The sequence below is a fragment of the Rutilus rutilus genome (assembly GCF_951802725.1).
Source record: "Rutilus rutilus genome assembly, chromosome: 8".
Taxonomy (NCBI): Eukaryota; Metazoa; Chordata; class Actinopteri; order Cypriniformes; family Leuciscidae; genus Rutilus; species Rutilus rutilus.
This window is the reverse complement of record NC_140222.1, coordinates 35,430,353-35,443,755: the sequence shown is the minus strand read 5'-3', so window position 1 is coordinate 35,443,755 and position 13,403 is coordinate 35,430,353. Positions and strand designations below refer to the sequence as shown.

The 13,403-nt window shown below is 35.6% G+C and overlaps 1 protein-coding gene across 3 annotated transcripts in view; it reads right to left on the bottom strand.

The window, feature by feature from the left end:
* tp53bp2b (tumor protein p53 binding protein, 2b) overlaps nt 1-13,403 on the bottom strand; it is a 43,533-nt gene that overhangs the window by 8,702 nt on the left and 21,428 nt on the right. For all 3 annotated transcript variants that reach the window (XM_084415998.1, XM_084415997.1, XM_084415999.1), the window contains exons 2-8: nt 7,982-8,129; nt 6,851-6,964; nt 4,210-4,286; nt 2,825-2,926; nt 2,201-2,378; nt 405-589; nt 2-166 (exon numbers count right to left, since the gene is read on the bottom strand). In XM_084415998.1, the coding sequence (XP_084272124.1) occupies nt 2-166; nt 405-589; nt 2,201-2,378; nt 2,825-2,926; nt 4,210-4,286; nt 6,851-6,964; nt 7,982-8,129 (969 nt within the window). The remainder of the gene's footprint in view (nt 1; nt 167-404; nt 590-2,200; nt 2,379-2,824; nt 2,927-4,209; nt 4,287-6,850; nt 6,965-7,981; nt 8,130-13,403) is intronic.

Here is a 13,403-nt window from a genome sequence, read left to right as displayed (position 1 = left end):
CAGGCAAGTTCTCTTTCTGTTGGAGAGCAGCTTTTTTCTTCCAGAGCCTCTCTCTCAGTTCAGCCACTCTTTTGTCCATGGTGGCCATTTCTCCGTTCTTCTTGTTTAGATTCTCTCTCTGCTGCTGGAGTTTGGCACTTTGCTCCTGATTCAATTTATTCCTCAGCTGTTGAAAGGAGAAAATCCCAGAACAAAAGAGGGACTGTTGAATTTTGTGTGCGAGACTATTCACTTTTTTCTCAATTTAAAAACCAAATTTAAAGCCTGAAAAGTGTATTCCTGCTATATTTCTTTCAAATAAATGCCACTTGGCTTGATATTTTGTTATAAAGTAATATTTTAAGTGTGTCCAAATACCACTGCATGTGTGAATAGCAAGATTGTGTTATAGCAAAAAAAGCTACCTGAAGTTCTTTGTACAGTCGCTCTAGTTCCCCACTGGAGCTCGATCCAGCCTCGTGTGGGACGTCCATTTTGCCGCCACGTAACATGTCCAGTTGTCGACCCAACTCCTCCACCCTGCTGACGGCCATCACCAGCTCCCGCTGCTTCTGCTGGAACAGGCCGTTCATCTGCTCGATTTCCTCCACTACAGAGGGCGAAAAAGGAGGTTTTTAGTTCACTTGTTAATTAACTTCTCATTCCCATAAGCAAGAACATTTGTTATTGTCTCTGTTGATTAATTTAGCCGCTAATGGCAGTTTTATATACAGAAACAGCAGAATGAACTTTTCCATTAGTGGGCAAATGACCCACAACAAATTACATCTTCATAAAATGATTTTGGAAAAAGTCCTTTTTAAAAAAAACTTTTTAAATTATAAATATGGATGAATGTCTAGCTTTCAAATTAGACACCTCAATATAGATTATAATTAAAGTAAATCTGAACTATTCAGTAGAAAACCTAATTAGCTGATCAAACCAATTGGCTTGGATTTCTATTTTTAATAATTTATAAAAAAAAATATATATATATAAATAATAATTTCATAAAATACATAAAAGTTTGTAAATATATAATGTGTGTGTGTGTGTGTGTGTGTGTGTGTGTATATATATATATATATATACAGTGCTATGCATAAGTGAATACACCCATGCTAAAGTTGACTAAAAAGAGGAATAAAAAAATCATATTTTGGAAATTGAACTTAATGCCTTAATTAAAAAAATTAGGGAAAAATCCAACCTTTAAGGACACCAATTTTCTTTGTGAATGAATAATGTATCGTAAATAAATAAATGTTCTTCCTTAAAATACAGGGTGCATAAGTGAGGACACCCCTATGTTAAATTCCCATAGAGGCAGGCAGATTTTTATTTTTAAGTATTTAAAAAAAATTTTTTTTAGGATACTATGCATCCTGATGAAGTTCCCTTGGCCTTTGGAATTAAAATAGCCCCACATCATCACATAGCCTTCACCATACCTAGAGATTGGCATGGTTTTATTTCAGTTAGCCTAATAGCTAGTTTGATTTGCATTGAGAGATGATCTTATGGAAAGTACCCCATGCCAATCTCTAGGTATGGTGAAGGCTATGTGATGATGTGGGGCTATTTTAATTCCAAAGGCCAAGGGAACTTTATCAGATGCATAGTATCCTAAAAAAAAATTAAAAAAATACTTAAAAATAAAAATCTGCCTGCCTCTATGGGAATTTAACATAGGGGTGTACTCACTTATGCACCATGTATTTTAAGGAAGAACATTTATTTATTTACGATACATTATTCATTCACAAAGAAAATTGGTGTCCTTAAAGGTTGGATTTTTCCTAATTTTTTAAATTAAGGCATTAAGTTCAATTTCCAAAATATTATTTTTTATTCCTCTTTTTAGTCAACTTTAGCATGGGTGTATTCACTTATGCATTGCACTGTATATATACACATACACTCAGACTTTTATGTTAGACGCGATTAATCGATTTGACAGCACTAATAATAATCTATAATTTTCTTTAGTGATAATCGTTTTAGTAAAATGAATTGCTTTATTTTAGAAAACAGATCATTTCTACACCACTGCACCAAACAAAACAGCAAAAATAAAGACTATTTTTAAACTGGCATCCCAAACACTCTCCCTCTAATTTCACCTTGAACCAATATCCTTCAAAGAAGGTCAATGTTACAGTACATGCAGTTTCAGCGTTTCTAACCTACTTTCTCTAACGAGTTTACTGTTTCTGACCTAGTTTACTATTGCTGATGCGTTTCTGTTCCACTTGTCCTTTCAGAGCTCGAACCCTGCGCAGCTTGGCCTCCTGGTTCTCTGCGTTCTCCCGCAGCATTCGCAGTTTCTCCTGCTCGGACGCCTGCTGTTGCTGCTGCCGCTGGTCCTGCAGCTTCAGGAATCGCAGTCGCTGTTCCTGTGAGGAGGCGTCAGTTCACAATCTCAGCGAAACTCATTTGCAGACACCATTAAGCTTCAGAACTATGTGCCTACTGTTTTCAATCATGCTGATAATAAATAACAGCTCTGATATGGAGAACATGACAAATATGATGATAACTGCGTTCACTGTATGATACTATGCAGTCGTTTTATTCAAATGCTCAACTTGTGACACCATTTCATGTATGACTTGGTCAGGAGATGGTGTTCTTTTCCATACAGCCTTGGTCTCCATTCATTTACATTGTATGGAAAAAGCAGCTTGGACATTCGGCTAAATATCTCCTTTTGTGTTTGATGGAAGACAGAAAGTCATACAGGTTTGGAATGAGTAAATTACTTAAATTTTTTCAAGTGTCCCTTTAAGTTGTAAAAAAACCCCGCTGACTAATAATTTTTGCCAATGGCGCAGTGGGCTACCTTTGTGGCCAGAAGCTGTTGTTGTGCGTTGATCTGTTGTTGTTGCCGTGACGCCATCTCTTGCAACTCACTGAGGGTGATGTCCATATGAGGGGCCGCCATCTAAAACAATATCAGATTTTGCTATTTTATACAGGACAGCTTTATTTGAAACATTCTAAATAGGGATGCATGGATATGAAAATTCTGGCCGATACCGATAACTCTTTATATTAGAAAGCCGATAACCGATATATTGGCTGATAAATCTGAATCCAAATTTTTATATAATTTTTGAGAGCCTGATTACAAAAACAAAAGTCTCACCATTAAAATCCATGTCCCAAGCACACAATTGTAATAATAATTTAATTGTATGTAGCCTATATGACAGACTTGCATGTTGCACTTTACGGTATTTTCCTTTTTTGAAGTGATTCCCAATCATATTTCAAGCAATTAAATCATGGCGAACACTGCGCATCTGAAGTGACTCAGCTGAAGGAAATCCATTATTTATCGCTTTAATATATCGGCCAAATTTTCTTATCGGGCGATAACTATATATATATATATATACCGATATGGTGGCCGATATATCATGCATCCCTAATTTTAAACGTTGTTTTAAAGGAACTTAATATGGTAAAACTTTGTTGTCAGGTCACGTATACGATATACGCAATTATACATGTTACATGCAATTATATGTGGTTTGCTTTTCGAAATCTTTAAATGTATCTTGAGTACGGGGGATTAAACTATGAGTGGTCCCTCATTCCCAAAGTCTAATTTACGGTCTCCTCAGTTTTTAATCACGTTTAACGATTAATTAAACAAATTCTCTAAATTATAAAAATGCTTTGCAATGTCATAATTCATTACAGCCCATTTAAGAACATTATCTATTTAATCTTTACCAGTATATATGTGCACATTTTACAGAAAGTTTATAATTTATGCCTGAGTTAGCAACCGTAACCAAGGGGGGCGGAGCTTAGCAGATTAAAGTCCGCGTGAACCGGAAGTTGCAAACGACTTTTCTCCAGTGCTGTGACGTATTTCCCAGTGAAAAGGAATATTGAACAGAGGGCAGGGTTTTACTCTAGTGCTCCTCCTCTCCATCTCTCGCTCATTACAGACTAACAATTTGAGGGGAGTGGTTAAGCATTTCCCAAACCAAGCCGTCAAACCTACGTCATCAGGGAAGGTCCTCCAAGGCAGAGGGGAGGGGCATTTTCAGATTTTGATTAAAGATTACAAAGCCAAAAAAATGTTTTTCTGTGTTTTAACTGGCACGGATTAATTGTTCACCACAAGACTAGTAATATGCGCTAACAAAGTAAATAGGGTCCATTTTGATTTCAGTTGGACTTTAACAAATCTTTAAGGGAATTCATACTCACTCCATTTTCCATGTGTCTGTCCATTGTCCCCTTCCCTGCATTTCTCTTGGCAAGAGACTCTTGAGCTCTGTGACCTCCTGTAGTCAGAGAGAGTTAGCAGTGTTAGCAGCATGTTAGCAGTTATTGCTCATACTTAGGGTTAAGGATGTATATTAAGCTTTACCGGATAACTAGTAAAGAACCGTTTTTGCAAAGAACATAAATGATACCTCAAATCATGCAGCTTGTTGAGGAGGAGGGCATATTAAGACTTTGACTCAAAGCTCAACAGTTAGCATTTAGCAAACTAGCATTTGAACACACTAACAATAAAGGTCAGGAATAATGGATTTAGCCTGAAAGAAAGTGGCTGTGCTTGGGTGAACCTCATTACATAATGACTGTTTGGCTGGGGAAAACAACTAGTGCTCAATTATCCTGCATATGACTGCCTGTGCCAGGGTCCCACTTACATAACATCAACACTGGCACTGCTAGCGCCGCTTATGTGGGTTACTGGATAAAACAGTCTAGGAGTGAAACAATGCCCAAATAATACTCTTGGTCACAGTCTGACACCACAGGGGTCCTAATCAGGGCTTACAGATTACACAAGCATAGGGTTTTACCTCAATTCTGTGTGAAAACAAACCACAAACACCACGGATACGAGTCAAACTGCGTGTAATTGACATAATTATGCTCGACAGGAAAATAAGGAACTCTTTGTGAGGTAAAGCCAGGCGTACAGAGCCGATATCACTCGCATTGTTGTGTAACAGCCGGTCTTTGTCCGGAGAAGAAGGCCAAAGTCACTCAGAGAAATCTGAAACCTCACACATGGTTTCACATGACTGGGATGCATAAACTTCTCAGGGGAACAGGGAGGATTCACTTCAAACACGCCGTGTAAACAAACTACTAGAAATTGCGATAAAAGGAATTCATGAGTTAAAAATAACATGCAAAACAACCAACCAAAAATGTGTTTTATACTATATGTTATATATGTTTTATATATAATTTTTTTGTTAAAAAAAAAACATGCAAAATAACTGACAATTTTTTTTATATATATTATAAATTTGTATATTTCTAATTACAAAAATATAATATAATATAATATAATAATAAAAAGAAAAATTCAGTGGTACCAAAACTTCAATAATAAATACCAAATAAAAACAGTAAAAAATATTAAAATATAAAATATTTTAAAAAAGGGTATTTATAAAAAATAACAATAACTAAATAAATAATAAATAAAAATAACATGCAAAAAAAAAAAAAAAAAAAAAAACATTATTATAATATAATATAAAATAATTTAACTTGCTTACAAATGACTTAACTTACATAAAAGTACCAAATAAAAACAATTTATTTATAGTTTGTGGCACTTGTCACAAGAATTTTTGTGCTATTTATGTGTTTAATTATGTGGGAGCGGCAAAAATTAAATAAGAATTAGAAAGAAATTGTGTGCGTGCAGGACATGTATGTGTATTGGATGTGTGCGTGTGTGAATGCGTGTGGGCATGTGTGTTATTGACTGAATTCTTGGATGCATTTGGATGGAAAGTGATGACTCACACACACACACACACACACGCACACACACACACACACACAATGAGTGTCAGTGTTTGAACTACACGGTTCATTACTTTCACACAGGTGTTCCTTCACAAACTGCACTCTGCAGTATGAGCTGTACATGTCAATATTATCTTAATTGTTTCTGTGATTAAATGAATAACCAATCAGATTCTCAGAAGTTGTTTTTTTGTTTGTTTGTTTTCTCACATGTGCCTCCTCTGGTGTTTCAGAACATATCGTCCATTGTGTGTGCATGTTTATAGGACACAAGATAAAGATCCATTCTGATCTATTCCAGAGCCCCCCACCCTTAGGCAGTGCCCACAAAACAAGCTGTTCTGCAGTAAATTATTCATGCCCCAACACAGCCATAACCATGTCAAATTTACAACCTCTCTATTCACAGTCTCCTATAAAAGGAAATGACATTCACGCCTATCCGCAACAACAGCATGTCCACACTGACAGCAGACCGCCGACCGGGAGAGGATGTAATCGAACGTGCCCGTGATTTGGTATGGAAAAAGAGCCGGTCTATATTCAAATGGCCATCCAACCATCCAACAGATAATAATCCAACCATGCAGTAAATCATTCACACTATCAAACATTCTCCACCTCTTTTGCATTGCTACTGTCTTCAGTATTCAAAATCAGACATAGAAACTAAAAGTAGGTAATTGGGACCTTTTGTAAATCCATATTTTCAAAAGTTAGATTTTTATATATATATATATATATATACTGTATATATATATATATATATATAGAGAGAGAGAGAGAGAGAGAGAGAGGTATTAAAGAACAAATTATAGCTTTTACTTTTATTTTATAATTTTATTTATAATAAAAAAAATCATATTCACTATGAAATACACGGGCGCCAAAAATGCATCCTCATGATAAAAGGCAAAAGTTGAAATGTGTACATTAACATATAGTAAACATATTCTTTTTTGCATGTATGCATACGAGGAACAAAAGTGGCACCAGTTTTGTAAAATGACTTTTTTTCTGAAAGATTTTGGTGACTTCTGAAAGCATTGACCTTTCTCATTCTCACCTGTATCGTGGCCAGGTGCTCGGTCATGGCGCAGGAAGAATCGCACCTCCGCCCTTTGCTGACCCCAGCGCTGCAGCACTTCGATAATTCGCTCGCTGTCACCAATCACACGCTCTGAGAGAGGAGCCGACCAATAGGTAAGAAGTGATGCAAATTAGGTGGCAAAGATCCATTCTAGAGTGATGCATCACTGCACATTTAAACCACAGTCACATGGACAGGTGCAGCAAGATGATTTCTATCAGTTTTATTTCTGTAATGACTTTGCTAAAGGAATAGTTCACCCCAAAAAACGAACTTTCTGTCATTTATTCACCTTCAAGTCATTTCAAACCTGCATGACGTTCTTTCTTCCGTGAAACACAAAAGGAGATATTTTGAGAAATGTTCATGCTGCTCTATTACCTATGAAAGCTTGTTTCCGCCACTGAATAAAACATTTTAAGAGATAATTGCGACTTTTTATCTCACAATTGCGAGTTTACATCTCGCAATTCTGACTTTATTTCTCAGAATTGCGAGATATAAAGTCAGAATTGCGTGAAATAAAGTCGCAATTGCGTCTTATAAAGTCAGAATTCTGACTTTCTAACACATAATTGCGAGTTTATATCTCGCAATTCTGACATCTTTTCTCAGAATTGTGAGATATAAAGTCCAATTCTAAGGGGAAAAAAAAGACTGCCTTTTTTTTTTTTACCTCAGAATAGTTTATATCTCCCAATTCTGACTTTATAATACGCAATTGCGACTTTATATCATGCAATTCTGACTTTATATCTCCCAATTGTGTATTATAAAGTCAGAATTGCGTGATATAAAGTCGCAATTGCGTGTTATAAAGTCAGAATTCTGACTTTATAAGACGCAATTGCGACTTTATTTCTCAGAATTGCGTTAAATGTAAACTCGCAATTGTGAGATAAAAAGTCGCAATTATCTCTAAAAATGTTTTATTCTGTGGCGGAAACAAGCTTCCATAATTACCTGTAAGTTTTAAACTTGATAAATAATGACAGAATTGTAATTTTTTGATTGCTACCTTAAAGTCACATCAAATCAAAACAATTATTGGAATGAAGTTGCTCAATAAGATAAAAAAAAAACACAAAAATGCAAGTCAGCACATACCAGATCCTCTCCACATCTCGGCCAGATAGCAGTCCACCTCCCCCGGCTCTTTACACATTTCCACCACATCTCGACACAGCGTCTCCGGCGTGATGGGAAGCTCCGTGAAGTGCTTGTCGTTGTTGCTGAGGTACACCGTTAGGAACATCTGAGTCAGCAAAAAAAGACACAACATGGGACGTTACAACAGAGGACAGAAAAACATTCTACAGAAGAACATTTTTTTTGTTCCTCAGAGTCAGTGAACTTCGATTCTCTAGTTCTTTATAAAGCCATCGATGTACTTGTGTTTTAAAAAACCCAGAACAGATTTCAATACTCTCAACTGAAGCAGTGTTATTTTAACCCTCTAGTCTAGTGCTCTTCGGTCATTTTTGACTGCATTTTCTTTTTTTTTACACTTCATCAGAAGGGGTTTTGGTGTGAACACAAAATCATGAACATGATTCCTAAAGGTTAAATGGTCCTGAAAAAAAGGCAAACTTGCACTCCTCATGGTCAAAATTGGCCACATTGAAAATAAATTGTAAACGAATTTCATCAATTTCATTAATTTTCAATTTCATTAGTTTTGCACTGCGCCCAAACAAAATCTTACTGAAAGCTAATTTTTTGGATGTTTTTTCTCATTTAGATTTATGGTTTTGATTTTCCTCGCAGTTTCAGAGTAAAACATGTTTCGAAAAATATACATTTCATATAAAAGTTGAAAAGAGTACTTTTGTGCATTTTTCATAACAATAAAACTTCTATAACTTTTTAAGTTCACTTTTTTCTCACTTCAGCCAAATGTCTTCTTTAAAAAGACAAACTAAAGTCTGTGCTCTTAAGCATTCAAGATTTAGGACAGTGTAAGTTGGAAACTATGCTCAAAAAGTGACTAAATGGATTAGAACTACTGCATAAATATAATTTAGTACCACAAAATCCCCTAAAAATACTAACTATTAAATAAAAAAAAACATTACTGAACTAATATACAGTACATTAGTTTCACTGAAGCAAAAAAGGAGGCGCACCAGAGAGTTTTTAATATTATTTACATACTATTAAAGAATTTATTCATATTTTAAATTAGCTTTTAATTTTATATTTTCATTGTTCATTGGAATTTTAAATGAGTTTTTAAGTAATTTGATTTGTTTTTGTAAAATTTCTATTTAGCCTTTAATTTATTTGAATTTAACTTTTAGTTATTTTAGTATCAAGTATTCAAATCAAACTTATTATATTTCAGTTAGCTGCCAAGGCAACATTTCTAATTTTCATTTAAGTTTTTTAAGTGTTTAAAAGTGTATATTTTAGTTCAGCTTAAATTTTTATAATTCTGTTATGTGCTTCTGTAATGTTTTTGTTATATTTCAGATTATCTTTCAGATTATCAGCTCTTTTTATTTCAGTTAGGTGCCAAGGCAACATTTCAATATATATATTTTTAATCATTTTAGTGTTAGTTTTATTTAATAATAACCTAGAATGTAACAATTACTTTTTTATCCATACAGACTGACTCAAAATCCATATACAGCAGAATAAAGTTTCTTGAAGAGGTTCTTCACTTACATACATGAATATAGCTTTATTATGAATGCTCTCAACCATCCAGACCTATTATAGATATGTGACTATGCAACACATTCTCACAACTCGTTACATATTGACGCTTGGCCAGGACCCCTCGGCGTCACTTTTAAAGGGTAGCCCTTTAGCTTCATTTTTTGACGTGCAGGGTACTCCATTGCTTTCAATGAGAAACCCATGGCGTCATATTGGGAGTGAGAACGTGTTGCACTATGCTCACGTAATGTTCTAATACAGCAGTGCGTGTGGGTGAAAATGCCAAGATGGATGGTTGACAGCAAAAGAAATGCTGTATTTCTGTCTTGGCACTTTAATTGCAGCCGGCACAGATGGCTGTCACATCAATAGGGTTCTTATCCAGAAATAAAACACAAGCATGGGGTCATAATTAGGCAGAAAGCAAGGAGGTAATTGATTTATAATTACGAAGGAGGAAAAAAGACAAGGTTATTGCCAATGTGGGTAACAGCATTAATAAAAAAAATACTATACCTTATATAAATTCATGACAAAATGAATGTGATTTATTATTAAATAAACGTAAAAAACCGAATGAATAACAAAGACATGGCCTAAACTCAACATCTTTACCAATAAAGAATAAGCATATTTTTGAAGGACAATTCTGCAAGTGTGTGTTTATTTTCAGACTATCGGCAGCAGAGTTATTATCACTGCTGATAGAGTGCAAAAACACTCAGCAGTTCTCTGCTTCTATGTGTGTGTGTGTGTGTGTGTGTGTATGTGTTTACATGCTTTGGCAAGCGAAGCTGAGGTACTACTGTCACACCAGATGGGCAGAAGCGGCTCTTCAACCTTAACACTGGGACAGGAAACAGTCCTGCGTGAGAATTCCTGAACGCACATATTTTATTACACGCTTCTCTGGGATACTTGATTCTGATTGGTCAATTGCCGCATTCTGCAGTCAAGTGTTTTTGTATAAAAATTTCCGGCAACCGATTTCTTACACTGTGCTACTTTTATTTATATCACGTTCAGTCTATATGCACGTAGTGTTTCTTTACAAAGTGACATCGCCAACTACTGGCCTGGCATGAATAATACAGCGTTTTAGTCGTTTTCACGGATCCGTGTGAACGGGGATAGTTTTGACAACGTTGTCGTCTGTACGCAAAAAACACAAAGGAAAAACGTTTCAGTTTTTAGTACATCGTTGTCGTGTAAACATACCCTAAAACTAGAACTATTAAAGATGGTTCTCGTTCATTGAAATAAAGGTTAAATAAATAAAAAAATGTAGATGAAAAACTTAAAACTTAAAGAAAATTAGTAATGTTGCCTTGACAACTAGGCTAAATTAAAATATGTAAAAAATAATAATAATAATAATTTAAATGAATACTGAAAATTTTAAATAAAAGCTAATTCACAATGTATGTTATTCTAATATTATTTTCAAAGTTCTAGACTGGGAAAAGCCAGAAAATGTATTTTTGACTCATGTGGATGAAAGACAACAACTCCCAGAATGCACTTGCTTCGCTGCCCTACGAGGCCACTCCCAAGCCACGCCTACCGGTTACAGAGGGCAGTATCGGAAGAAATGATACAACTAGGCTACTAGTCGACTCTAAACTGAAAAGACGCCATTTTAGCGTGAGATCCCCCATCCCCTTAAGGGTGGGTTGAAAACATGCGGAACGAGCTCCTCCTACTGGCTGTAGTCTCGAGCCTCTGGACAAAAAAGCCTCAGATGATGCTAAATGACGTTTTTTGCGTCATCGGAGGTTTTTTTCCAGACACACAATACAGAAATCTCTCGTCTCAGGGGGACATGAGGGAGGGAAGCACGATCATTTGAAAATACTACCGGGTTTCTACTGATACAAAGCTTAATGCTAATCGGTGAAGTATCCCTTTAAGTTTTTCATATTTATATTTGATTTCAGCTTTATGTTACTTAACAAAAAGTAGTTTTAGTTTAGCTAACAAAAACAGCACTGCAATTCACCCACAAGCATTTTCCTGAACGTAATTCTCGATTGCGAGTCGGATGCTGTTGCAGACCACCGCAAACAGCTGTCATTAAGAAATTCCTTATTGCAGTTTTTAAAATAGCTAGACTTGTCCAAACAGTTATCAGTATTCCTGATCTGTGCAACATTGGCGTCGTGACATTCATCCGCCGTCACACACAGCTGTGCGAAAAGGGTTTAAGAGGCTTTCTCTCCTTCAATGCGCACACACACTTACACACATCAAGTCTAATCTGGCTTTCTAATGCGCACACGACTGCTAAAGCACTTGTATCCGCGCCTACTGTCATGCTGCAAGCATGTATAAATAAATGTTCAACAAGATTCAGTCAGGAATATCTGTGGTTAGGCTTGTAATCCAGCAGTCTTGTTGATCCAAAAGGGCCAGTAAAAATTAGGACCTCCACAGAAATGGCCACGAATGACAATAAAGGCTTCAAAAAGTCATCAAATAGGATCCAGTGAAAAAAGATAATCTTAGTGCCGGCATAAAGATTACGGTTTATATCAGGCAAATATGGAATTCTGCAACTAAATTACAGATAAAAGATTAAGAAATGGTTGCTATAAAGGTTCTATATTGGCATTGATGGTTCCATGAAAAACCTTTAACATTCATAGAAACTTTCCATTAAACAAAAGGTTCTTTATAGTGGAAAAAGGTTATTTAGATTATTAAAAGAATTCCTTTAAGGTTCTTTGGAGAACATAAAATGGATCTTCTATGCACTTAAAAAAAAAATAAAGGTTGCAAAAGTTGTTGTTGTTTTTTCACAGCGATGCCATACAGTAGATAGAAGAAGCATTTTTGGTTCCACAAAGAATTTTTAGTGAACAGTTCTTAGAAGAACCATTTTCTCTACAGTGTGAAGAACATTTAGAAGAACTTAAGAGAATCTTTTGTGCAATGTAAAGGTTCCATGGATGTTAAAGTTTCTTCATGGAACTTTCAATGCCAATAAAAAACAATAATTTTTAAGAATATTGCATCAAAAACCTCCTCTTGTAACCCCTTATTTTCAAGAGTGTAGACCGTAGCCCTACTTGTTAAGTTAGATGAATGAGTCTAAGAAGATGAATGAGTATATGTCTGTCAGACCAGTCTGTATGAATCTCTTGGGATGACCAATGAAAGCTTTTATTAGATGAATGTTTGCTGGGAATGGAATTTCATTAATCTCCCTTTAATGTATATCTTCCTCTAATGCACTTATGTTGTAAACTGCATACGTCTAAATCATGCTAAACACTAACCTCATTTGTCTCTGGGTTATGGTTTATAAGATGAGCTCTTAAAAGATCCTAATTGAATTATGGAAGGAGCATATTGTCTCATGGTGACTTGCAAACCGCAGACCTCTTACATATTTCCCTTTTCGGAGGGAATTCTTTCTCGAATGGTGGTGTAAATTTTGTCTTGGAAGCCATTGCTAAAAATGGTAAAATGTTACAATTAATTAAACACATTTATCCATTTCCCAAGACATACCCAATAGCTGACGTGGCTATTTTCCAAATTTCAAAGACAGTACCCTGGTTTCCATTACGGATTTGCGTAAAACTTTTACGATATTTTTCTAAATGTCGATAAAAAACTATTGCGAAATGATGCCGTTTCCATTAACCGATGTTATGAGACTAAAACACATTTTTTCCTCTCGCGATAAGTCATTACAAACATCATGGCAAGGAATGTTGGTAGGTTTACGTATATCGTAGCCACCGCACTAGCCATTATTTTGAATCAACAGAGACGTAGGCATGTTATCCAAGCATTGATGGCAAGGAAAGTCCCTTATACTTGGGAGCGGAACACACCTCACATGAGCGTAAAAACTTTT